We start from the raw sequence: 26,856 nt of genomic DNA, 5'->3' as shown, positions 1-26,856 counted from the left end.
GGGCCCCTGTTTAAAATAGAAGTCCTCTGGGAGAAAGGACGTGCTATTTATACCTTGCCAAGGAATGACTTGGTTAGCTGCCTCTGACCTCCCAGGACACGAGCTGCGTTAGCTGCTTGTTTTGTCTTCTGGGGGTGCTGGGAGGAGAGAGGAGCAGGCGGCGCAAGGGGGAACGGGAGCAGGTCCTGGGCCTTTGCTTGGCGAACGGGTTTGGCCGGCGGGGTCTTCCCTCACCTGCCCTTCATGCTCCGGCAGCCCCACAGCCGGCGCGGACGTCCACGTCTGCTGCTCTTAACCCCACTGGCACTTACTGTGTTTGACCCGGACTTGCTCAGAGTCAGCCCCAGGACGTGGCTCAGATGCTAATACACACGCACACACACAGCCATCTCTCTGTGCTAATACACATGCACACACATGCCATCTCTCTGTGCTAATACACATGCACACACACGCCATCTCTCTGTGCATACCCGCTCCTCCCCACCCCACTCCCCAAGTGTATGCATAAAGGATTATGTCATGTATACAGATACATTTTTTCCAGTTTTACTGAGATTTAATTCACATAGGACATTGTATAAGTTTAAGGTGTTATACCCATTTTATTTTTATTTAAATTTAATTAATTAACATGTAGTGTATCATTAGTTTCAGAGGTAGAGGTCAGCGATTCATCAGTCTTATATAACACCCAGTACTCCTTAAATCACATGCCCTCCTTAATGTCCATCACCTGGTTACCCCCCCCTTCACCCCCCCCCAGCAACCCTCCGTTTGTTTCCTATGATTAAGAGTCTCTTATGGTTTGTCTCCCTTTCTGATTTTGTCTCCTTTTATTTTTCCCTTTCTTCCCCTGTGATCCTCTGTTTTGTTTCTTAGATTCCATGTATCAGTGAGATCATATGATAATCGTCTTTCTCTGACTGACTTATTTCGCTTAGTGTATTAGCCTCTAGTTCTGTCCACGTCTTTGCAAATGGCAAGATTTTATTTTTTGATGCTGAGTAGTATTCTATTGTGTGAGTGTGTGTGTGTCTATCACATCTTCTTTATCTATTCTTCTGTTGATGGACATCTGTGCTCTTTCTGTAATTTGGCTATTGTGGACATTGCTGCTATAAACATTCGGGTGCAGGTGCCCCTTTGGATCACTACATTTGTATCTTTAGGGTAAATACCCAGTATTGCTATTGCTGGGTCGTAGGGTAGCTCTATTTTCAACTTTTTAAGGAACCACTATACTATACTGTTTTCCCGAGTGGCTGTATCAGCTTGCATTCCCACCAACAGTGGAGGAGCGTTCCCCTTTCTCCAAATCCTTGTGAACATCTGTCATTTCCTGACTTGTTAATTTTAGCCATTCTGGCTGGTGTGAGGTGGTATCTCACTGGTTTTGATTTGTATTTCCCCGATGCCGAGTGATGTGGAGCACTTTTTCATGTGTCTCTTGGCCATTTGGATGTCTTCTTTGCAGAAATGTCTGTTCATGCCCTCTGCCCATTTCTTGATTGGATTATTTGTTCTTTGGGGGTTGAGTTTGGTAAGTTCTTCATAGATTTTAGATATTACCTCTTTATTGAATAAGAGATTTGCAAATATCTTCTCCCATTCTGTTGGTTGTCTTGGTTTTATCGACTGTTTCCTTTGCTGTGCAAAAGCTTTTTATCCTGATGAAGTCCCAATAGTTCATTTTTGCCCTTGCTTCTCTTGCTTTTGGAGACGTATCTGGCAAGAAGTTGCTGCAGCCAAGGTCACAGGTTGCTGCCTGTGTTCTCCTCTAGGATTTTGATGGACTCCTTTCTCACATTGAGGTCTTTCATCCATTTGAATCTATTTTTGTGTGTGGTGTAAGGAAATGGTCCAATTTCATTCTTCTACATGTGGCTGTCCAATTTTCCCAACACCATTTGTCGAAGAGACTTTTTTCTGTTGGACATTCTTTCCTGCTTTGTTGAAAATTCGTTGATTGTAGATTTGAGGGTCCATATCTGGGCTCTCTATTCTGTTCCATTGATCTCTGGGTCTGTTTGTGTGCCAGAACCATACTGTCTTGATGATGACAGTTTTGTAATAGAGCTTGAAATTGGGGAGTGTGACGCCACTAGCTTTGGTTTTCTTTTTCAACATTCCTTTGGCTCTTTGGGGTCTTTTCTGTTTCCATACAAATGTGACATTGTATAAGTTTAAGGTGTTATACAAAGACATTTTGATTTATGTTTGTATCACTAAAACAGCTCCCCGTTTGCAGTGTTTCACGGCACTAGGGAAACCATGGTGAACAGGTTGCTCCCATTTGACCCCGACCTGGGAAGCTGGTGGGGCACGCCCTCCCTTAGTGAAGCCTGTAAGGGGCCTGAGATCATTCCTCATCCTCCCATTTTACGGAGGGACCCAGAGAGGCGAGGGGGAAGCTTTCTGAGCATTGGATGCAGGAGGACTTGGCTGGGGAGCTCTGTGGCTCCAAGAAGAACTGAAGTGCCCTTGGGTCTTGATCAGTGTTTCCAAAGTCCCCGCCCAGCGCTTAGGCTGTATTTTAAGTGATGTGTCCCAGACCCTCCAGTGAGGGCTGCTCTTTGCACGCAAGGCAGCCTCCTTTGCTCCAGGTGCCTTACAGAGCACGTCACATCGAGTGTCCCCGTTAAGTCCTCCAACAAACATCCCTAGGAGGTGAGGGGTTCTGTCCTGGAACTCTTTGCCCTTTAACATCGGGGCCGACCGAGGCTCAGTCACACTGGTGTGTTCAAGGGCCCGGTGCTGGTGAGCGGCCCCACTGGGATCTGAGGCGGATTCAGCGTGCCTGCCAAGCCTGTGTTCTGAGCCTCCCTGGCTGCCAGCAGAGTCCGTTTCCTCCTTCCATGACGCCTGGGGTTCCACCTACATCCCTGGCCTCTTTCAAGTCCAAGGAAGGTGACGCATTGTAGAGAAGCTGTGTCACCTCGCACCGTGACCGAGAGGGATCACAGGATGCAGGAAGGAACCCGGGGTTAAGTACAGATTTTCTCAATGCTGAGAACGTGCCCAGCTTTCTAGCTTCATCTCCCAGTGGACAGATTCAGGTAGAGTCCAGTGAGCGACTTTGGTGCCTGGCCAGCATTACTGAACATTTGTCCGGAGGTGCATTGTCTGGATTTTACTGGAAATTAATAGAAAAAGGGCCGTGCTGATGGGAGCAGGGATTGGGCTGGCTTTGGTCACCGGCCGCTTCCTCAAAATACTCCTTATTCGTTGCTTCCGTCTTCGTGAATTTGCCTCTCACTGAGGTTTGTTTGTGACCCCGCGATCAGTGCTCATGGCTCTCTCGTGGCCTTCCGGGAGTGTGCACAGAGCAGCGAGGGACTCGGGGGTGCTTGGCGGGCATGTGCCCAGCTGGGGTAGAGCAGGAGGCCCTGTCTTATTCCAGCTCTCGTGCCGGAAACAAGGGTCCTCTCCTGGTATATTTACTGCCACGGTTTTTATCATGTTGTGCTTTTCTTTTTTTTTTTTTTTTTTAAGATTTTATTTATTCATTTGACAGAGAGAGATCACAAGTAGGCAGAGAGGCAGGCAGAGAGAGAGAGAGAGAGAGAGGAGGAAGCAGGCTCCCTGCCGAGCAGAGAGCCCGATGTGGGATTCGATCCTAGGACCCTGAGATCATGACCTGAGCCTAAGCCAGCGGCTTAACTCACTGAGCCACCCAGGCGCCCCTCATGTTGTGCTCTTCGTTCATGGTTTTGCTGCTTACAGTGGCCCCCAAGTGGAGTTGCTGAAATGCTGTGGAGTGCGTTTCGGTGCAGGAAGGCTGTGGTGTGCCTTCTGTAGGGGCTACTCCTGCTAGATAAACAGCCTGGGCATAAGGGGTGCCGACACTGTTGGCTGTGAACTCAATGATGTCTAGTAAATAAGGCGTTTTCACACAGAAATGCACGTAACACTGGGTTACGTGGTGACCCGTTGACAAAAGAGCTGTGACCAGAAACTTGCAGGAACCCAAGCCAGCATAGCCCCTGGGGACAGTGGTTCAGAACTAGCTAATTCAGTGTCTGTAACACCTTTCTAGAATGTAACCTCGTGGATAATAAGAATCAGCTGCACCTGACCTTGCCGATCAGTGGGAGTAACTACGAAGGGCATTCTGGACGGGCAGGGACTGTTAGCAAAGTCAGCCGAGGCCCTGTGGGGCCAGGCCACCCGTCTGGGACCGCTGGGGCTGCTGTGACAAAGCATCCCAGACCAGGGGCCTCAGAAACAGCGGAAATGTACTGCTCCCAAGTCTGGAGGCTGGCTGCCCAGTGGTCGGGTGAGGACCCTCTTCCACATTGCGGACTTCTTGCTGTGTCCTCATGTAGGGGAAGTGGTGGCTGAGCTCGGTGAGGTCTCTTTGAGAAGGGCGCTAATCCTGTCTGTGGGGGTGCTCTGGTCCTGGGCACCTCCCAAAGTCCCCACCTCCTAATTCCAGCACACTGGGGATTAGGGTTCCAAACTGTGATTTGAGGGGAACACTAGCACCCTCCTCTGATGCCCCTCCTCCTCCTGCTGAGAGTAGTGGCAGGAGAGGCGGAGCGAGAGGCATGGGGGCGGGAGGAAGCAGGCAGAGCAGACACGTGACCGTCCCCCTAGAGGGCTGCCCCCCTCAGGAGCAGGGTTGGTACTTTAAATTTAGAAATTAAGAAAAATTTTTAATGGGGCTGGAGGGTTTGCTTTAAGCCATGTATGTCCCTCCCTCCAATTCCCTGTCCATTCTTTGGTGCTGTATCCTTCCTTCATAAGCTGTCTTCTGTCTTTCTTTCTTTTTTAAGATTTTATTTATTTATTTGTGTGAGAGGGAGAGAGAATGAGAGAGAGAGTGGGCATGAGAGGGGAGAAGTTAGAGGGAGAAGCAGACTCCCCGCCGAGCAGGGAGCCTGAGGTGGGACTCGATCCCGGGACTCCAGGATCTTGACCTGAGCCGAAGGCAGCTGTGTAACCAACTGAGCCATGCAGGCGCCCCAAGATGTCTTCTTTCTGAATAGGGAAAAAGAGAGATGGCATCCCCATCTCTGAGGCAGTTCTCCAATAAGGTAGAAGGAATTGGGGGGAACCCCATCTCCTCTAGGAAAACCACTGGAGGACATCTAAGAGTGCTCCTTGCTCAGGGAGGAGCCTGGGAACCTGCTTTTACGGGCTGAGCTTCCCGTTGTGCTGTGGGCCGCCCCGGGCCCAGACCTTTAAGAACATTCTGCAGATGACTGTGTGTCCGTGGCTGCTTATGCTCCCATTTGTTAAGTACGTTCAAAAATGTTTTTAAAGCCACAGAATTCTTTAGATGAAACCTTGCAGCGGTACAACACTTAATAAACAGAGTAGCAGGGCAGTTTGCTTATGTCCCAGAACTTCCTGAGCTTTTCCTTTAGTCAGGAATCCCAGCCGAGGGTCCCTTTAGACCCTGGAGCGCTCCCTTGGACACCGCGGGGCAGCCTGTCAACTCACTCAAGTCCGTGGAGGCCAGACTCCAGTGTGCACCAGAAGAAGCCAGTTACAGCACATGTGGCTGCCCCGGCCTTAAGGTGTCTGACTGGGGAGGCCTGGGGAGCAGCCCCAGCCTCGGCATTCCTACAGCTTCCCTGGTGACGGAGCTGCTGGTGTGGGCTCCACACGTGGAGAACCATGGGGGAAAGTAGTCCTGTCCAGATGCTGGTCTCCTCCCCTGTCTGGCTACCAGCAGCTCCCCAGGACTGGAGACCTCTGCCCCGGCTGGTGGCTGGGGTTTCTGATTTCTGTCATCGGCAGAAAGTGCCGGGAGCACAGGTGGTCCCTCCGGCCCAGAGTCAGAGCCTCCAGTTCAGAAAGTTCTGAAGTTGGAAGTACAGGGAATGCACCCTAACTTACAGCTTCTGTTTTCCCTCTTGCTCCCAAGTCGTTTCGTTTATTTTGGCGGCATCCGATGCACAAAAAGATTTTCAGCTGTGGGTTAGCCCGAGTGGGTTCTGCTGCCTCACAGAGTTAGCTGAATCTTTATGTAAGCAAGCTCCTTAGGAAGAACTGAATGACAGAGTGGAAGTATTACTGTTTTTGTTTTAATTTAGAAATGGATCAACCCAGGGGCACCAGGATGACTCACTTGGTTAAGCGTCGGACTCTTGACTTCGGCTCTGGTCATGATCTCAGGGTCATAAGATTGAGCCCTGCATCCGGCTCTGTGCTTAGGGTTAGCGTGGAGTCTGCAGAGATTTTCTCCCTTTCCTTCTGTCTCTCCCTCTCTCTTTCCCTCAAATAAATAAATAAACCTTTTTTTTTTTTTTAAGAAAAGGGGTTAACCCAAAATTCTTCTCTAAACAACAGACTCTCAAAAAATCAAAAGTAAATAACACAATTCTTTTGTGCCATTTAAAAGAGATCTGTGAAAGGTACATGCCGACAAATCCAAACGACACGGCCTGTTCCCAGCAGGCGTAGGCAATCGGGGTGCATCTCTGCGCCTGCTCAGGGCCTTTGAGGTTCCAGACCAGCCGGCTCCTAGGAGATGGAGGCCCCCATCGGCCATGTTCAAATATTGACAATTTCATACTTCAGATGATCATGTGATGTTCTTGTGGTGGTTTTTCACGGGCCTCGAGCAGCTTCACTGTGTTGGGCTGAAGAAATCCCTGCATCTTGGATATCTGAGGCATTTCCTTGTGTCCTCTGCCTCCCCCTGTCTGCAGTCTCTGTCACCAGCGCCTGGGCGGGCCTGGAAGGAATCAGGACCCAGGTGACTGGGTGACCGGTGACTGGTGGCAATTCCTGACCTGCCACAGAGGCCCTCACATAGGTCTGGGATGGTGCTTATGACCTTTCCTCTCTTAAGTAGATAGTTTTGCTTGGGTCGAGCTTAAAAGTAATTTTCCTCTGTGAGCACAGGTTTGCTCTATGGAGGGAGAGAGGGTGAGAATGTACTGGAAAGGAATGGCTACCCCTGTTCAGGGTTAACTGTGCACAGCCAGCCCCCAGCTGGACGTGTGAAGGTCAGCAGTGTTTAAGGGGCTGTTCGCACTCTCTCGTGCGCTTGGTTTCACATGCTGGTTTATCTGCAGGGAGACCAGAAATAGCTCGAGGGGCCTGCCTTGGAGTGTCCAGCCAATTTGTAAGCTGGTCTGGGCACCTTGGATTTGGGCTTTGCTGCTCGGCGGCCGCTGACTGTCAGGGGAGTGTGCTTGTGTCTCCCATCCGCCCGGGCTTGCCTTATCGAAGCACATCCCTCTGCTGGCCAGCTGGCCAGTGCCCCGACGCACTGAGCTGAGCTCCCCGGGGCAGCAGCATCCAAGTGCTTTCTTCCCTCTAGCTTGCATGTGACTTTCCATCTGAGCTGAGCTCTTGGCCTTAGCTCCCACCCGATGATGTGATCATGTGCACTTGGGGATCGGAGGAGGAAAAACCAAGCGCCTGTGAGGAAGGATGGCGGTGCTAATACCTTCCAGATGGTGATGTGAAACGGGAGATAAGATGCTGTCGCCCCTCTGGCCCGACAGGACGTGGTGTGTTGGGCCTGGATCGTAGGGGTGTTGTCACCCTCTGCGACAGCCCGGTCACTCTCGTGCCTGTCCTTGGACAGGGGCTTCATTTGGGAACTCTGGCCGATCTCTGAAATGCAGTTTGCTATCAGGTCTGTGGGGGATCTGCCGAGAAGGGCTCAAAATCCCAGAACAGGGACTCAACAGGCAACAGTAAGTGACGGCACCTCCCCAGGGCCGGCGTTGCAGAGCTGGCGGGCCGAGTGCAAGCCCGGCTTTGGCACTGTCCATGTTTCTCAGGTTCTGTCCGGGGGGAACCTGCATCTGAGTGAGACCCGTTGTTTGCCAGCGAGGTGCTGAGTCAGGGATGGTGAGTTCTGACCATTAGTAATGACTCCCTAAGGTTCTGTGTCCCAAGGGATTGTAAGGTTCCGTACAGCTAGACGTAGCAGGACAGGATGCCATGACAGTAAGTTCAGTCTGCCTCCTGGAAGCGTGGTGGCTTATGTGCCCTCTGGGAGTTAACGCTTCTCTTTGACACAAAAAGCTTAAATTAAATCAAGATTTCTGTCATCTTCCAAAAATATCAACATGCTGTGAATTTTTTTTTAAAGATTTTATTTATTTATTTGACAGAGAGGTCACAAGTAGGCAGAGAGGCAGGCAGAGAGGGGGGGGGAAGCAGGCTCCCTGCCAAGCAGAAAGCCCGATGCAGGGCTCCATCCCAGGACCCTGAGATCATGACCTGAGCAGAAGGCAGAGGCTTAACCCACTGAGCCACCCAGGCGCCCCAACATGCTGTGAATTTTGAATTCAGCTTCTTTGTTATTCCACTAGGACTTGGAAAACATTGGTTAACTCTTCAACCCGGAAAAGGGGTCTGAGAGTTTTATTAGAAAGACCTTCACCTGCCCTACCTCCAGCCCATTTTACAGGAGAAGAAATGAAGGCATGCGAACAGACGTGACACGAGAATAGACGTGTGAGGCCCTCAACTCCGGGCCCTGGCTGCTCTGCTGTTTCAGGGTCTGTCCAGGAGTCCTGCTAAGGGCTGGCAGGGGCACTGGGCATGGCCGAGGGCCCAGCTCCCTGAGAATGATGTCCCAGGACGAGCCCCAGCGGGTCAGGGATGCATGGGTGGAGGCGAGCTGGCACGGAGGGGCTGAACTGTCCCCACCTGCTTCTCATCTCTGCTCTAGCAGCGCAGCCCTCCGGCAGCCCAGGGGGTAGTACAGGCACCTCGGGGTAAACTCCTCCTTAGGGTCTAGAACAAGGACTGGCTTCATGGACATGCCACCCGGACAGTCACCCAGGGCCTGCTGCTTGGAAGGACCCTGTGCTTATTTCAGTGCTGTGCTCTCACCGTCCTGAAATTCCTGGTCCTAAAATTCTCAATCCCTCTGGAACCTGGGGCTCTGCATTTTCACTTTGCATTCATTAGCATTCCACTTTGCTTGCGAATTAGGTTGCAGGTCCTGCCTCAGACTCAGATTCCAAGAAGATGGCCCAGTTGTCCCTGCTGTCTGTCAGCTGTCAGTGGCCTGCCCTACCCGTGGGGGAGGTCGGGGCCGCAGGGAAGGAGCTGCCATGTGTTGAGCATTTCACATAGGCTGGGCTGTGTGCGGGGGGCTGGAGAAGCTGCAGTGGCCAAGACTTTTAGTAGGGGAGCAGGACACCCTAGCTGAAAACAGGGCACTCAGAGGTTGGGGCCCAGCCCAGCCTGGCCTTACAGGGTGGGCACGGTTACCCCCACCTGGGGTGGGCCTCCGTGTTTGGGTGACGCCCCAGGATGACTGTAGGGTGGGCTGGGAGGGGCCTGAGAGGGTAGACATGCAGGGGCAGCGTCTGCCGGAGCCCAGGCACAGAAGAAGCTGCCAGGAGCATCAGGGCATTGGCTTGGTGAGGTTAGAGCAGGGAGAGGGAGGGGACAAGCCTGGGAGTGGACAAGCCTGGGAGTGGACAGGGCCAGGGATGGGGCACAGGAGCCCTTGTGGGAGACCAGGGAGTTTTCTTGCCTGGATTCCTAAGGCTACTCAAAGTTTCAGGCAAAGCAAGGCCCTAATCCGAACTCGAGCGGGGTTATCCTGTTGTCTCTGGGGGTCGATGTGAGGGGACAGAGGAGGCAGGCAGAACAGGTCACGTGGGAGTCCGCTCAGAGGGGCGGTGGCCCTCACCAGCAGAGCCAGGGTCGGGGGGGGGGCAGGACAGAGAGGTTTCGGAAAGAGGAGGAGGTGATTCAGCAGGAAGGGGTGACAGAGAGGCAAGGACAGCCCCCACTTCTGCTGCTGATCTGAGTCACCGGGAGCTTCCCTGTCGGGCCCGACCTCCCTGGTCCCTGGGGCTGGACCAGCAGCAGCCTGGAGGCCGGGAGGGGGCGGGTGGGGGGGGGGTCCGTTCATATCAGCACTTGAGTCCCTTGTTTGGTCTTTGGGGTCCTGAGAGGGCAGCGCAGGAAGGACGGGGCCCCGTGGTGGGACCAGCAGGAGGGAGAGTGGAAGGGGCAGGCGCCACAGCCTCCGGGCTGACGGGCTGCAGAGCTGAGGGGACACCCTGGACAGCACACACCCCCGTGTGCTCAGGGGGTGGCAAATCTGTCACCTGTGGGCACCCTCGTCAGTGGGGTGTGACTGTTGCTGGGCTTCCCCCTGTGGCTTCGGCTTTGCCCTGAGGCCACAGGTCCGAGTGCCACCCCTCCCCTCTGCCAGGGTTTTCAGACAGAATCTCTCCTTGCACTTGATGTCGCAGAACCACACGGGATGTCCCCTCTCTTCGGTTTACGTCCCGTCAAATACAGTCTTCACGAGGTGTGCACGGAGGGCGCCCGGCCAGCGCGCCTTCCTTCGGAAACGGAGTTTGAGATGAGGAGTTTGAGTCAGCCCGTGGCCGGTTCACTGCTTGGGAATATGAGCGAATGGAAGCTTTGAAGTGTGGAAGTGGCTGAGGAGCTTAAACGCCCTCAATAGTTCGCATTCTTCTTTTTGAGTCATTTCTTTATAAAATAGAATCGTCCAGCCCCTGTCCCAGTTGTTACGGATCAGCGTGAACAGGCGAGGCGTCCCTCCGCCTGGAAACCCCCTCGGGCCCTTGCCGAGTTCGGTCGACCCACGCTGGTCACCTGTGGCTTGGCCTCGCTCCGGGCTTAGCCCTGGTCCTGACTCTCTGGTCTGTTTTTCTCCTCATGTCTGCGGGGTTCAGGGAAGAAGGCAGGGTGAGCTCCAGCTCTGCCTCTGTTCCTGACCCCCGGCTTGGTCACAGACAGCTGGGACACCCCAGCTCTCCCCCTCCGTGTTTATTAGGTGCTCACTGTTGGGCAGGGGGAGCCGGGGGTTGGTCCTGGCCAGATGCTGGGATGCTGATTCCATGACCTTGCCGAAGTGACCTCTGCTCCCTAAGCCTCCGTGTCCTCTATAAAGCAGGCAGGTGACAGTTGCCTCAAAGCGTTGTCATGAGGGTTATTTGAGGTCATATATAGATAAAGTGCTCCGTGCTGGGCATGTGGGGCTGGGCACCCAACACCAGGCTCCTAGGACCGTGCACAGAGCCCGAGCTCCCCGGTGGGGCTAAGCTCCTGCTGTGTTCATGCTGTTAATCGGCGAGGCCCAAGCCGAGGCGTGGAGGCTGAGGGGTCGCTGGCCTGGCCAGGCGAAGGGGCCCCAAGCCCAGAAGGCAGCATGGGCAGCTAGTGTTGTGGGCACTGAGGGAGGCCTGCTTGGTGGGAGCAAGCCAGTGAGGGCCGGGACGGCGGAGCTCGGCGGGGTGTGAGGCTAAGCAGCAGCAGGGCTTTGGGATGAGAGTTGTGAGTCCTTTGAGCGCGGTGAGTGTGGGGGGCCCAGGGCCGCCGTCCTCCAGGCGGGAGCCGGCCACGCGGTGGAGTCGGAGGAGCTGGAAATTAGCAGAACATTATGGACACTGATACCCAAGTGTCCTGCATTTCTGGAGCTGGGGCTTCCTGCAGGTGCTTCCACCCAGAGGGAAGAACCTAGCCCTCCCAGAGGCTGGGAAGCCCCAGAGCCTGGCTTCAACCTCGGGCCTGCTTTCAGCTCTCGCTGCTGAGTCATCTAACACCAGCTGGGCCACCTTTGGCCCTGCCAGGTCCCCGGTGGGCAGCAGAGGACTGTTCCCACACGTTAGCTCTTGGACAGCATCGATAGCCTTGCTTTTTGCCAAAGGAGAAAACCAAACTTGTTTTGAGCTCTTTGCTTGAGAGCGTGATTGCAGTTGGCTCTCCTTCCTACCCAAGTACCCTCACATGCTCCAGGAGGCCGGTCTGCACTCCAGGCATTTCCCGGGATGTCCAGCAGGGGGCACTCACCCACTGAATGCGGGACCTCTCTCTTCCAAAGATCTCTGTGCAACCCCTGCCTTCCCTCCCGCGGAGGGGTCCCCCACCTGTCCCTGGCACAGGCTCCTTGGTTACCCATCAGCCTCTTGGCCTTGGCTTTTCTTAGCCTTGGATTTTGGGGTATATCCCAGGGAGTTTGCAAAGCTGTGCTGTAGTTCTCAATTCACAGAGTTCACTACTCATTAAAAAAAGTATTAGGAATGATCATGCAAAGGTCTGCTCCCCAAAATGAAACAAGTCAGAGGGTCCTGAGCACCCACACGGCCTCCATCAGAGACACTCCAGGTTCTGCTGGAACCTAACACAGGAGGCGTTCATGCCTGGCGGGGACGGGCCAGGGCAGGGCAGGGTGGGGGCTGCTGCTGCCCTGGAGGGTGCCTCCCCTGCGTGTAGCCAAGGCCGCAGGGAACAGGGCAGGGATGGAGGGAAGCAGCATGCTGCGTCTTTAAATAGCCCCTTCCACATGTCTGGGGTGGGTTTGGTGGGGTGGGGGGGCCTGATGAATGTGCCATTAAGGAGCTGTGTTCTGCTGGGAACAATTCTCCCGTTGTGTCCGTAGCACGTCCCCAGCTGCCACCCCTGCGGATCTCGCTCCCTGAGCCTCCAAACTTGTGTCTTTGCCTCCTGCTCCAGCTGTGGTGGCGTAGAAGCTTCTGCTCTCTCCCACCAGGGTCTGGCCAAGGACTTAAGCAGCTGTCCTAGAAAGCTTTCCTTCCACGCTTGCTGCCCCGGGAGAGGAGGGGCCTGGTGCTCTCTGCCTCCCAGGCCCTGGCGGGGGCTGCGTTGGAAACAGGCCCTGCAAGGTGTTGACGATTCAGATCTGTGACGCCACGAGTGGTCCTTTGGGCTGGAGCTAGTCTGAAGTTTGCCCCTGCAGGCAAGTGTCCATGGAATGGTGGGGATGCCCTGCAGGAGCAAACGGGTTATGAGGGCTCTTCAGAGGCAGAGCCAGTGGGATCTGTATAGACAGAGAAATTCATGGTGAGGACTTGGCTCAAGTGATGATGGGGACTGGCGGGTCTAAAGCCCACAGGAGCGGCCGGCGGCGGCGGGGGGGTGGGGGGCAGGGGCTGAAGCCGCTGCTCCAGTCTGAAGGCCGCCTGCTGGCAGACTCCCTCTTCCCTGGAGGGGTGGTCCCCACTTTTTCCCTCATTTATTCCTATCAAGATGGACTCGTGGATATCTGTTTTATACTTTAGGCCATAATATAATACTACTTGATTTTTTTTTACTTTTTGATTTTTGCCACCTCGTTTTAGCTTTGGCCATTGGGCTGCCGGGCTTTACTTTGAGAGGATCCAGAAGGCCCAAGGCCCGACAGACATAGAGTCAGATTTGCATTTTTTTAAAGGCGCTTTCTCCAGCTGCCTGGCAGGGCAGGACTGGTGTCTGGACTGACCAGGGCCCCCCTCCCCACCCTGCCTCACCCCATGTCCTGAGGCTCCATGTCAGGCCCGTGGGCCAGGACAGGACTGGGTGTGGCTGTGGTTCCGCTGCCCAAGTCCGCCCTCCACCGCACCTGTGGGCCGGTGCCAAGTTCGCTCCCTCTCCGGTGGCTTTTAGCCACAGGGCGGTGGCCTAGATGTACGGATCCAAATAAAACATGTCTTTTCCCCTCTGGTGGGTCCCTGGAGGTTTTCAAATTAATTTCAAAAATGCACCCGTGAACATTTCATTTTGCTGAAATGGAAGTTGTTGCTGCTTGAGTGTGGGCCAGAATCCGAGGTCCTTACTGGCCTCCCGGGTTGGAGGCACATCCTGCATCCGTCCCGTTTCCGGCTGGGCTTCTCCTGTGGGCGCTGGCATGCCTTCCGTGTGTTTTCGGCACGCACAGGTGTGGCCCACACGCCCCCTCCCCGCACTCCCTCCTCCCCCGCCAGTGGTGGTTTGTCTTCACCTCTTTGGGCTTGGAGGGGAGTGGTGAGCCAGCGAGACCCGGGGCACATCTTATTACAGAATCGACAGATGTTCTGTTCTCGCGAGCGTGCTGGGTGACTTCCTGCCGCCTCCTTCTGCCTCTAACGGCAGCTATGGAAATGATGACACAACCCCACATTTCCAGTGCAAATGGCTTTTCTCCAGGAGTTTTCACACACCTCCCCCACCCATGCCCGCTGGTAATCATTAGGACACAAGCCTTTGGGAGAACAGATGTGACTCTGGGAGAAGCGAGCTGTGTGTGCAACCCTGCCTAAAGCACAGAACTTGTCCTGGGAGGGACGCTGTCGACTGCGGGGGGCCAGGCTTCCGGCCTTCCCTTTGCCTCCAGCCCTGCCTTTCTGCAGCATCCACGCTCAGCGGACCCCCCGGCCTACGAAGGTGGTCTTGAGAGCATCAGCTATCGATGCATTGAGCTGCAGGAAGCTGACTCCATACAGGCAGTCATGATAAAGAACTTTCTAGTGATGCAGGTCCAAAGCCCTCACTCATGCCAAGGCTGCCACAGCTGACCATGTGTTTTTGGACCCTCTGGAGGCTCGTGGCAAAGAGCCTGGTGTGTTGGCCTATGGGCCAGGTGGGTGTGAACTTGAGCCAGTGTCCCTGTCCAGAGCTGATCTACCAGTCGGCCTGCTGGGGACTGCTGTTCCGAAGGAATGGGTTAACTTGGAGGTCTGACCAAGGGCTGCCTGGATAGACCTGGAAGAAATGAGACGGGAGAAGCAGTTTCCAGCAAGGAGGAAGTAGCTCTGTGCTGGGGCAGAAGGCCCAGGGTGCAACACCCCTGAGCAAGGCTGCCCCAAACCGCAGCCTGGGGTGGGGGCAGGCGGGTGGCCTTGGGTCACCATGGCTTCTGGTGAGATGTCTGCTGGCCCTGCCCATGTCGGGCAGCCCTGCACTTCTCCCATCTCTCTCCCCAGGCTCGTCCCAAACTTGAGAGGCTTTCCTGGCTGGAGAGGCAGTCAGTGCCCCTGGCCCTGGCCCCACCCAGGCGGGTCCCCTCTCCTTCCAGGTTAGACACGTGACCTCCTTGAAAACTGCTGCACGTTCTTGCACTCAGAGCCCGTGTGTCTGCCAGCTGCCGGCCCAGTGGTTAATTCTGTAGGTGGGATCAGGACCCTCCTCTCTGAAGGATGCTGATGCCATCAGCAAGGCACTGTTCTGGCTTGTTCCTTATTCACCTAAGCCACACGTCATTACCTGCATTCTCGTGCCTGCAAGACCACTTCTTCCAGGGCAGACTGGGCCCGGATGTGCTGTAGAGTGTCCCTCTCCTGGCGGGCCCAGTCACAGGCCACCAAGCTGGGGCTTCTGGCTGCGGTCGGCCTCCTGAGTGGGAGCCGGCGTTTGGGCAGCTGGGTGGTCATGTCTGGAACCCCGCCTCCTTCAGCAGAGGGGTACAGGGGAGAGGGACCGTTACTTCACCAGTGGAGTCAGTAGAAGGTGGCTTTGTCCTTCTGGGCAGAGCCAGTGTGGAGAGGAGCGACCCAGGTCCCTGGCCATGTCCTCGCTTGTCCCTGTTGTGGGAAGGAGAGCGGGCAGCCAGGTGGAGGCTCTCTGGAGCACAGCTTTGTGACCCCAGTGGGATTGCAGTCCCCAGACCCTCAGAGTGGCCGGGAAGGGGGTCCGACCTGACATGGGGAGCAGATGGTCCAGGGGAGCTGGGAGGGGCCAGTGAGGGTGTGGCTGGGGGGTGCCCATCTCAGCTGCTGGAGGGTGGATGCTTTCAGGGCAGCGGGAGTTTCTGGGAGCTCCCCCTCCATTCCTGGTAATGCCCTTGGCCCGGTATTATGTTGGCTGCCACGTGATAATTTCAGATTTTTGCCCTTGAGGTGGCTGCTTTGCTTCCAAGCCAAGTGCGTGCCTTGGAGGTGCCAGACAGGCTGGAGGTAGGAGGAGAGAGGGCTTGCCAGCAGCAGGCCTGGTCACAGACTGCCCAAGGGGAGGTGGAGAAACAGACCCGCAGACCAAGACAGGGTGCCAGGCAGGGAGGGTGGGAGAGGGCTTCTCACCAGAACATGCCTGCCTCGGGGTTCCTCCCTTCCTAGGGCCTTTTTGGCAAGTTAGTTTCTCTTATACTCAGGCTCATGAGATGAAGTCCCAGGCCTGGTGTGGCAGCTGCAGGAAGGTGACAGGTGCTCCGAGTCTAAGCAGATCATGTAGTGCGGTCTTCTGCTTGGTTTCTGTCTGTCTGTCAGTTCGTTCATCCATCCATCCATCCATCCACCCACCCGCTCAGCATACAAGTCCTGGGTTGAATCTGTGCCCTACCCCATGGGTGAGGTGGTCCAGGGGGAGGAATGTTAAGTTGGAGAGATTTGCCTCTGCCCCACTGAGGATCTGTGTGACCTCAGACAAGTTACTTGACCTCTCTGAGCCTTGGTTCACTAAAATCTTTTAAACGAGGCTAGTCATAACTGCATCCTGGCATTAACTGTGAGGAGTAAATGAGGTATATGGAGAGTGTGGCTCAGTGCTTGCAAACAGGAGCCATTTCAGCAATGTCGGCTCTCTGCTGACATCCAGTCGCGCTGGGAGTGCTGGGGCAGAGGAGACAGAGACAGACACAGGGCTAATACAGCATGGCAAGTGTCCCACAGAGTTGAGAATAGAAGAGCCAGAAGAAAGCATCTGGTCGGTCTGGGGAGGCCGGGGATGCTCCGAGGGGTGAGGAAGACCAGGGTGCTTCAGAGGGGAAGCACAGGTGCCGCGGCTGGATGGGCGGTGGAGAGGCCCAGCAGATTTAGGCAGCAGGTCAGGGCAGGCCTGGACCCCCTGGGGCCGGGGGAGCACAGGTGGTCGGGGGTAGAGCGGTGCCGTTAGTGGCAGAGTGGCAGATGGGGTGGGCGGTGGGCGGATTTGGAGGGCCTGCAGCCAGGGTCCCGGAAGTTCGCTGGGACCCACGATGTGCAGGGGGCATCGTTTCCCCTTTAAAGCAGGAGAGAGTCAGGACCCAGGTGAGTTGCAGGGGTGGAGGGATGATGGAGTGGCGATTAGAGGCTGGAGGTCACAGGACCACTGGAGGTTGTCACCATGGTCCAGCTGGGAGGCAATGGTGGCGGAAACATGGGTGGAGGCTGTGGGGGTGTAGAGGATGTGAATCTGTCCTCATGGCTTGCATGCTTTTCTTCCTTCATTCACACATGAATGTCTGTTGAGCTTCTGCTCTGTGCAGGCCTCTGGGGGTATAGTAGTGATTCCCACGCACCGGGGCCACACTCTCCTGAGGGGACTCTGCAGGGGCAGGGACTCCTGGGCTAGGTTGTGATTCTGGGGTGGGGGGAGCTCCCAGGCCAAGTCACCAGGGACCCTGGGCTCAGTACCAGCCTTTCCTCCCCGTGCTGCTCAAACCTGGGGCTCAGGAGGGGAGGGGTGTAATCTGCCACGGGGTTCCATCCAGCATGCAGTCCTAGCTCTTTCTGTCCTGGCTACAAGGCGAAATGGCTGGCTCTTCAGGGATGACTCCCCTACTTTGTGCCCCCAGTAAGCACCCTTGCTCCTGACTTCAGAAATCCATCTCACTGAGCATCATTGCCTGGTGACTCTGCAAACCATATGGCCCTGCAGCCTTTCTGGAGTTTAGATAATGGGGCTCCCCTACTCACCATTTTTATTGGCCCCATGTTAAAGATGGGCAGACTGAGGCCCAGTGAGGTCAGGACCTTGCCCGAGGTCACAAGTTCCTGGAGCAAAGTTGTGGTAGGACCCGTTTTGGTTGGTGTCTCAGCAGACTCCTTTTCCAGGAAGCCTGCCAGCTGGATGAGGAGCTCCGGACTTGGTGTCTCGGGGCTGCTGTGAGAGTCAGTGGGGACAGAGGGCCTTCTTGCTTTTCCATGAAACAGCCACAGCGGCAGTCGTAGCTGATGCGTATTGAGCACTTGCTGTATGCTTGGCACAGCTGTATGAAGAACCTCTTATCTATTATTTCATTTTTGCAATATCCATGTTGATGGGAAGTTCCAATTTATTTTTGTTACACAAACGAGAACACTGAGGGCCAGAGGGGCTTGGTTACATCTTTGGGTCAGCTTAAGGATTCAGGTGAATGAGCAATTTCTCCTATTATCCATGAATCTTTCGGAGTTAGGTGAAGGAGGAAGAGAGTTTAATTCGAACCTCGTTCCTGGGCACCCAGCCTTCCCCACCTCCCCTAGGGGGATGATACCCTACGATGAGGGGGTCGGGGCAGGCCCTTCTGGAGAGAGATGTTGTCTTCCCAGAAACAAAGGGCCCCCTCCCCCCGCCCCCATGTTGGGGATTGGAGGCATGTTCCCAGGCTGAGCCATCCCAAAGTAGGAGCCCTTCATCTCTTTCTGGATTCTTCACTTGAGCTGCAAAACCATGTAAACGTACCATGCGTTTATTCTGTGTCAAAATTGAAAAAGTAATCAGCCTCTGAAAGCTGCTAGGAGACCTCCGACATTTCCTTAAAGTCAGCGGCATGGAACTGGGTCAGTCTGTTGTCACGGCAAGACTGTCTTCACGTGGACAAATCAATTCCTAAAAATCTGAGTGTTTAGAAGTAATCCCTTATCTTCAGACACCGTTGCGGGCTAATTGCATCCAGCGACGACTAGACAGGGCGCGGGAGGAATTACACAGACCCACTGGGAGGGTTACGAAGAGGGAAATATTTTGAGGGCTTGGTAATGCACACACACAGGCACATCTGTGCACACGCACGGGGGTGTACACACATGCGCACACACGCACGCACACTCGCTCAGTCTCTCCTCAGATGTTATGCTAATTAAGTATCAGTAGGTGCTCGTGGATGCTATTTCTGGCCCAGCCCTTCTGGATTTCTCTTCTCTCCCGGAGCCTTGAGTCAGCAGTTCTGGTCCTCAGCTCCTGGCTTTCCGTGCGCAGCTCACAATTAGGGCAGCCCCACGCCAGGCTCTGTGTCCCTGCTCTTGAGGCTCGAAAGGGATGCCCCCCAGACCAGCTGACCACCTTGCCCTGCGAGGGGGCTGCTGCTCCGGCCGGGACTTCAGGAGGACCCACCCTCTGTTTAGAGTGAGGGAAGGAGTGAGACACCCAGAGCTTCTGAATGTGCTTGTCTGTGTTTTCATCTGGGAAGCCTTGCCCCCCCCCCCCATGGTGTCTTTGGAGCCACAGGGAGGAACCCTCTCCCCCTGTAGACGGTGGGACCTGGAGTTCTCAACCCAGTCTGGCCCTCCAGTCTGGCTGCAGAAACTACTCTGCTGCTGATTCTGGCAGCTGGGACGGCCCCTCTCTGTTTCCACCTGAATGTTCCCGGTACCATGTAGCCTCTAAAACCAGTCCGCTTAAGCTCTGGAGGAACTCTGTGGATTAACACATCGGCATTCAAACTAAGTACAGTATTTGAGCTCTTAACAGGCACTGGAAAGTGCTTGTGGAATTTTCTGTTCTTGGAACTATTTCCTGGAGAAGAAAGGGAGAGAACGCTGCTTATGTTCTCCGTCCAAGAGAGAGGCGTCTGGTGCGGCACGTCGCTTGTTTCTCTCTTCCCAGGTTTGAGGGGAAACTTGACTTTATTTCTAAGTACGAGCTTGAACATTGGAGGTCAGAGTTTTGTTTGGCCCGTGACCACCTCTGGCCACCCAGTTTTTGCCTGGGACCTTAAACCTCATTTGTAAAAGTTGTGAGAGGAACAGGTCTGGAAAAAGACAGCTGGTACCTGAGAAAGGCCACTTAAAAACGAATCTGCTTAATAAGTCAAAGTTTTATGGTGATAGCACGGAAGGGGTTTAACTGCAACTTTACCTTGAAAAAAGAAATGAAGAATTATGAAAACGGTGAGTTTTATATTGAACCAGATGTAGGCTTCCATGATAACTGGCTACTAGTTAGAACGAACAAGGAAGTCTGCCCCAATTTTTCTGCCCGGTTTTCAAGGTCGTGTGCTCCTTATGTCACGTTTGAGTCTCTTCTCCGTAAATCCACGGGGCCTCAGCAGTTCACGGATGGGCTTCTCTCTGCTCCTTGAGCTTGACGTTCCCTCTTCAAAGCCACCTCCTTCTTCATGCTCCCCAGCTTCTCTTGCGCGGCTCACGGATGGCCACCTGTCCCAGCTTCCCGTGGAAGGGCGTCCCACCTTCCTCAGAATCCAGTTCACTGACCTCACGGGGTCCTGCGCGTTCTGCCAGGCGTAGGCTTCCTGTGCCGTCAGTGGCATTGTGTATTTGCCCCGACAGTCGTGGAGAGACAACTGGCAGAGACTTTGGAAGCCAGGAGGGGCTTCCTTCCCTACTTGAGGGGAGCACCGAGTCTGTAAGTGGTTGCTTCATTGCTAAAGACCCTGGCAGGCTGACCTTTCCTTTCTCTTCTATAGCCAATTTGCCTTAGCACCATGGATGCTTAGAGATGCTTTCAGCGGGATGGGGCAACTCAAGATATATCCTCCGGGGACTTCTTCGCTTTCTGATCTTACTGACTGCTGCAGGGAGCTGAGTAGCGGTAACTCTGCTCACAGGGGCAGCCCGATGGCACAGAACATTATATGGGTGGAACGCTGTTGTCAAAGCATGGTCCACCATAGTCAAGGTCTCTTGACAGAGGGCCCACAGGAGAGAGTATGTTGAGAACGGCAGTCACGAGACACCTGCTCATCCGGGGAGTGACTTTTCCCCCCCCCCAAACCTGCTGGGTTTAATGAATTATGTAACTGCTTGCGATTGTTTCCCTTTTTGCCCTGGCTGTTGGGAAACTTCGGGCCAGACTTGCAACTTATTCCAACAAAGGCTTCAATAAGTATTTCTGGAATAACCTCACCCCCTCTAGCTTTTATACACCTTTTCTAGCCCAATTTCTTTTGTGCTCTTTTGAACTGCAAGCTTAAATCTTTTCTAAATTTAGGTAGGTATTATTTCCTAAAAAAATGATCTCAGGAGTTCTCCTACCATATCCATCTCAAACGAGCTGAATGAATTTGGTAAAGACAGAAAGATTTCGAGGCTCTTATTTCGTCTTCTCGGATGTGGTGTTTGTGTTACTGACTCCTCCTCCATGATGAGACTTCTTGGCACTAATTGAAGTTTTGTGAAGACCTGGTGTTTTCTGCACCAGCCTGGCTGCCTTTCTTCTCGTGGGCATCAAAGATTACCATTGCAACCTGCGTTGGTCATTTTGAAACAAAAGTAAGTCTCATCTCTCTTTACCCATTTCTCTTCTAGCACATTTTGGGGTGCCTTTCTGGGTGTGACAGTGAACCCCTCAATCTCCATTCTTGATCATGACAGAATTGAAAGGATTTACCCTCCGAAGGGTAGTTTTTAGAGCTGTCTTTGCTTGGAAGGAACTCTGGAAGGTCTCATGTGTAGATCTGGTATGAAATTGACAAGGAAAACGTATAGTAGATAGCCCTTTCCAAGAAGAAAGAGAAAGAACTTTCTGAAAGAGATGGGGTTTTACCTGAGCTTGTGCTTCAGCCTAAGAAAACCACTCAGGCTCCTAAGCACAAGCATATGAAGTTGATTGTTGGAGTCTGGAAGATGGATAGGTACCCGTGGCCCCGGAAGTGGAAGAACCCATCGATCTTCTCCCCTTTCTCTGCTTATCAGATGATTGAAGACTTTTGCCAGGACCTCTTCCCACGCCCTCTGAGGTGTCCCCTGCACGAGTTTATGGAGCCCTGGCTGTGCGTAGGGTGTGCTGCAGAGCTGGAGAGCAGAGTGCAGGTGCAGACACGTGGGTACAGCGGGATGAATGGCGCGAGCAAATGCCAAGGCTCTGACTTGCGAGTGGTTGAGAGAAGTCTGGGGCTCAGCCGGGACTCTCCCTCCCAGGAGCTGGCCCAGAGCTGGGGCTGATACCCAGGAGGCATCGAGAGAGCTAAGAAGGTGGGGAGGGGCTCCCCTCTGCAGTGAGGTCACAGGGAGGACCCTGCTTGCTCAAGGTCCCGGGTGGAGTGAGTCACGAGGTTAAGGCCAGGATACGGAATTGGGACGTCTTCCCGAAGGCTGTGGTCAGCTTTTGGAGCAAGTTTGTGTGACATAAAAGCTATATCTCCAAAGCCCAGAGAATGGAATCCCAGATCCGTAAATCCTGGTGGGGAAAGTGCCAGCAGTGTGCCATTCCTTGCCCCCAACCCCACCTCAGTCCTGTTCCCTGGCCAGTCCTGCCGGTCTCAGACTCCTGTTCACACTTGGATGTGGAACTTGGCCACATGGGAGGCCTGAGATGGAAGAGCTCCCACCAGCTGGAACCTCGGGGGAGGGCAGTGAGCACAGAGTTGTGGGACAGGACATGGATTTTGGGGGTCCCCAATGGAGGAGCGAGTTGCCAGCAGGCAGTGGTGGTCCTGGCGGAGCAGGAGCCTGGCTGGAGTTGGGCTCCCTAAAGAGAAGGTGCTCATGCTTTCCCTGCAGTCCCCACCGCGGGACGGGGGACCGTGGGGAAGGCCAGCGACTGGAAGAAACAGGACCCGGGCCATTCTCCATCTGTGTTTACATTCTTCGTGCTCTCCAGATGGATTTTTTCTGTGATCTGACCTACTTTTCTTTAGTGTCTGTGCTTGGGCTAATTAGCAGTGCAGGGGTCCATCGGTCCTGTTTGGAAAGTGTGGCTGCTATGGCAACTGGAGACTTCTCCGAGGCCGCAGGCCGGGACAGAGCCACTCCAGTGTGTGTTTCCTGGGGTATCAAAGATGCTTCAAAGGGCTCGCCCTTCTGGACTGTGGCTCAGTCCCTCGGACCTCACTGGCATTTAAGAGTCTCTACCAGAGTTTCTCTCAGTTATAGAGGTTTGCTCATCTTTCCGGGATGTGTCAGTAACCTGAGGATAGGCTCCTCTTACTCCTCTTACTCATTTATAGGTCAGTACATGGCAGGTGTGTTGATATGTGTTGAATTGCTAATAGTTTTAGAAATGATGGGTGCATCCCTTGATGTATCTAGTTTTCTCGGGTTTGGGAGACATCCTGGGAGGGTTGGTAGGGGAGCCCGTTGCCTAAGTGGGCTTAGCCTGCATCAGGGTCCCAGAGTATGTGGCCCATGGTCCAAAGGCCCCAAGAGCGGCTGAGCTCCGAATCTCATTGCAGCCATGGTTAGGAGCTCCAGGGGTCACTGGTTTGCTCTGGAGGGGAAATGCTCTGCTCGGGGCGGCCCAGGTGAAGTCTCGAGAACGGGCTGGGAATGAAGAGGTGGTAGGGAAGGAAGGACCAGCCGGGCCGCGTGAAGGGGGTCCCTCCCGGAAGGTTCGGAGTCCACAGAGGGGAGCCACGGGCATGACATCTGTAGCCTCAGCCCCCGGTCCCCACCCCACTGGGTGCTCCGTGCGGGCGCATGTACCTGAGGGAGCGAGCGGTTAGAGCACTAACTGCTTGCGCTTTAGTAATTCCAGATGGAATCTGTGCTTTGTCACTGTACAGACTCTTGATTTAGCCTTTGTGGAATGATCTGGGTGGGACAGGGTGAGTCGGGGAGGAGGGGGAGGCAGGGGACAGGCAGGAGTGGGAGGGGCGGGGGTGGCGTCTGTATCAGGAGTCGTCTTTGAGCAGGACCATAACCCAGGGCTGAGTCCGCAGAGCATCAGCGTGGGGTCCAAGCTAAGCAGCTTGTCTTGGGCGGCCTGGGCTGCTGTGGCAAAAACAGCACGGTCTGGGTGGCACAAACAGAAACACATACGGCTCCCAGTTCTGGAGGCTGCAAGGGTGATGGCGTGGCCGGGTTCCCAGCCAGAGCTATCTCACTGGTTTGCAGAAGGCAGCCTTGTTGCTTGTCCTCACCTGACAGAGAGGGAGAAAGGGCGGGGGGAGGGAGACCAGAGTGAGTGCACAAACTTGGGACGCACCTGCAGCCCACAGCAAGACCTTGTCCTTCCAGAACAGCTCTCCCTCCCCCACCCTTTTCTCATTTTACATTTTCTGTCGGCTCAGTTACTAGATGACCAAATCTGTTTCAGTTGTGTGTCAACTAAGCAGCAAGAAGTAGTCAGTGAGGGCGTGAGCCCGCCGTGCAAGCTCACCTTGTGTGGATTTGTGTGGCATCGCCGGTCCCCGTGTTGCACTTGTCTCTGCCCTGGTTCCTGGGGGGTGTTTTTGGCCTCACTGAGTTGGTGGCAGCCTGTGAAGTGTCAGTGAGTCCTGACGTTAGAGTTGTTGGGACTTGAAATAAAAGCAACTCATTTTATTGCTTCTCTGTTTCCTTTATGGCACTGACTTAGGGGAAAATGCTTCTCATAAAGAAGGAAAGAAAATTAGCACTGCTCAGCACCAGTTAGAGTCCTGCTCCTGGGACCCTATGTATACACATATATTATTTGATTTAACTTCCCAATATCCTGCAAAATAGATGCTTTCTCTCTTTTGCCCGCTGGGGAAGCAGAAGATCGGGATGGTTAAGTGGTTGGCTCCGGGCCACCCCCCAATGGAGGAGAAGCCAGGATTTGAATTCCGGTCTCATTTCAGAGCTCTCTCCAATTTCTTGCAGCGAACCCCTACGTGCGAGAGCCAAGGAGGGTACCTGGATGGTTCTGTGCTCTCGCGCGTCACGAACGGAAAAGCAGATGGGTTCTGATTTTGCTTCTTCACTGCTGTAGTGCCAAGTTTGGCTCAACGCCATACTCTCCGTGCCCAGGGAAGGGGGTTGCTTTCCTTAAAAACCCAAGTCTAGGTTAGGGCTTTTGGAATCTTCAGCTCCCCGTGATAGGGTTGCTGGGACTCCCAATGGCCCACAGGGCCCAAGAGATGGGCTGTCTAGTGGGAAGCAAAGCCTCGGGGCACTGGAGGGGAACACATGGCAGGATCCCCAAGCCCAGATGACACCCTGCCCTGGCAGTGAGTGACGAGCAGCCAGAAGTTGCTCTCCAGAGCAAGCCTCCTCCACCCTGACAGTGACCTTCCCTGCAAGAGGGACACAGTCATTAGCCGTCTTCATGGAAATGCAAAAGTAAACCTTCTCAGCGTTTCCTGGAAATTTCATGTTGCTGCGTCCTGGGAAACAGTTTTGATTTTTCTGGCTTTTTGTTTGACACTAATCTTAAACAGGCACAGAGGAAAGGCAGCCCACCATGAAGTCTAGTACGCTTCTGACATTATGAGCTGCAGACTGCAAAGGTCCTGTCCACATATCCTTGCCACAGTTTCAGAAAACACTCAGGGCATTGGAGGACATTTTCAGATGCTTTGAGCAGTTCTGTTTTCGTTTTGTTTTTCTTTTAACCCCAGTTTAGATGCATGTTAAGCTCACTACGCCGCGGGGTGAAGGCACACTGGGAAAGTGTAGAAGGGTTTTCAACTTACCCTCAGGGGCTCACTTTAATTCCCTTGTCTGTCTGTGTTTGGAGCTCTGAATGCAGTTGCACAGAAAGCAGAGCAGGGGCAAATGGTCAGGCTCTCAGGTGTGCCCCCGAACCTCTGAACCTGAGACATGAAACCCTGCCCTAACAGCTTTTGGTGAGAAGGCGCAGGGGCCCCAGCCTTGAACCTTTCTGAGGTAGCTGGAGCCAGGTGGGGGCCCTGGCTAGGTAGGCATTGTTGTCCTAGCCAGGCTGTGGGGTGGGTGCTGGGGACACCACCATGGGATGTATTTAGAATCACAGAGATGGGCCATTGGTTGCAGGTCACAGCAAGCTGTCTTTTCCCTGGACACCTGGTGGCCTGGCCTGGGCTTATCAGCTTTCCAGGCCTACAGTTAGGATGAGCACTTGCTTAGGGCCTCTGCGTGGAGAATTCACCTGGTGGCCAAAGGTGGGGTTGCCCACCCCATGGCAGGCCCTGTGCTGCTTTCTCTCCGCCTTGCCCACCGTCCGCTGCCCACCGTCCGCATTGTGTCTGCATTGTGTGAGCAAATTGGAGGCCGGGCCTGGGCTCTCTGTGAGCAGGGGGCCAGGCCCTGGAAGCGCCATGGTAAACAAGCTTCTTCATCAGGCTCAGGCTGTCCCCCCACAACCAAGGAGGCAGACGCCGGCAGTGAGAAACCGCACACATCTCATCCATTTCCCACTGCAGCCTGTTTACCTGCCCTCTCCCCCTGCACACACACACCCCGGGACGGGGAGGTTTCTTTCCCTTCCTCGTGGAAGGATGAGCCAGCCAGGGTGAGATTACCCCCACTTCTCTCTGCGGTCAGCCAGGCGGAGACCACCACGCCCCTCCCCCTGCCCCCCCTCCCCAGCCCACAGTGCATTTGCATTTCAAAGCCACACAATGCGGGCGGTCCGGGCGAGGCTGGGGGAGGCTGGGGGAGGCTGGGGGAGGCGGCGTGGGTGCCGAGGGAGGGTCTTCGCCCTCCCTCCTCCGGCCCGTTTCCGGAGGCTGCGTCGGAGCTTTGTGGAGATGCAGGCGTCGGGGCGCTCGGCGGTGATGACATCACCGTGTCACACACAGAAGCCGGTCTGCCGAGGGGTTTAGGAGCAGCTCCGCTTGGACCACACCGGCGCTCACGCTCACACTCGCGCGCCCCGGGCAGAGCCGCGCGCGCCGGCCACACTCGCGCACATCTTAGGCGCGCGCCGGCCACACTCGCGCGCACACTTCCGCGGCGCTCGCTCCCCGGGCTCCGGCTCGGGCCCTCAGCCGCCGCTCCCCGCCGCCGCCGCCACGGATGCCCGCAGCTGCTCCCATCTGCAGTGCAGCAGCCCCGGCCGCCGGCCGGTCCGCCCCGGCTCCCGGCTGCAGGAACCGCGCCAGGACGCTGGCCCCGCTCGCGGCTAGTGTGCTCGCCAGGGCGCAGCGAGGATGGGAGGGTCGCAGTCCCTGCAGCCAGTCCCAGCCAGCGACCCGAACCTGGAGGCTTCCGAGGCAATGTAAGTGCTCCGCCGGGCCAGCCCGAAACCTCCCCCCGCCCCATCCTCCTGGGTGGAGGAGAGGCTGCCTGGGCTTTGTTAGTGTCGAGTCTCCTGATGCGGGGGCAGCCTGGAACCGCGGCCGGCCCAGGATTCCCGGCAGCCTTGCGCGGCTTTGCCTGGTGGCTGCTCCTTGTAGCATTTGGTGCTCGCTCTGGAATGGGCATCTGGCAGCGCCAGGATACTGCCCCACCCCCACCAAAGGGGGCGGGGGGGGGGGGACAAAATGACCCTCTGGCGTTCGATTTCAGTTCAGCAGGCCAGTGCATGTTCCGGGGTTCCTACCGTGGGCATCTTAACTCTGCACCCCCCGGCACAGTGGTATTTCCTGCAGCGGAACCGCCGGGCCTCTTGGGAAGA

General features: G+C 55.0%; 1 protein-coding gene across 16 annotated transcripts in view; it reads left to right on the top strand.

The window, feature by feature from the left end:
• TACC2 (transforming acidic coiled-coil containing protein 2) overlaps positions 1–26,856 on the top strand; it is a 201,818-nt gene that overhangs the window by 102,143 nt on the left and 72,819 nt on the right. Inside the window, exon 1 of one of the 16 annotated variants that reach the window (XM_045068847.1) lies at positions 26,023–26,457. The exons of 14 other annotated variants lie outside the window; for them this stretch is intronic. In XM_045068847.1, the coding sequence (XP_044924782.1) occupies positions 26,390–26,457 (68 nt within the window). In that variant the 5' untranslated portion in view covers positions 26,023–26,389. Of the gene's footprint in view, positions 1–26,022; positions 26,458–26,856 lie in introns of those variants that run through there. One more of the 16 variants, XM_045068848.1, reaches the window with a different exon arrangement.

The sequence above is a fragment of the Mustela putorius genome, unplaced genomic scaffold, assembly GCF_011764305.1.
Source record: "Mustela putorius furo isolate JIRA1106 unplaced genomic scaffold, ASM1176430v1.1 tig00003909_pilon_pilon_pilon, whole genome shotgun sequence".
NCBI classification, from domain to species: Eukaryota; Metazoa; Chordata; class Mammalia; order Carnivora; family Mustelidae; genus Mustela; species Mustela putorius.
Note: the sequence above shows the minus strand (reverse complement) of the source record. Positions and strands in the feature narration are given on the sequence as shown.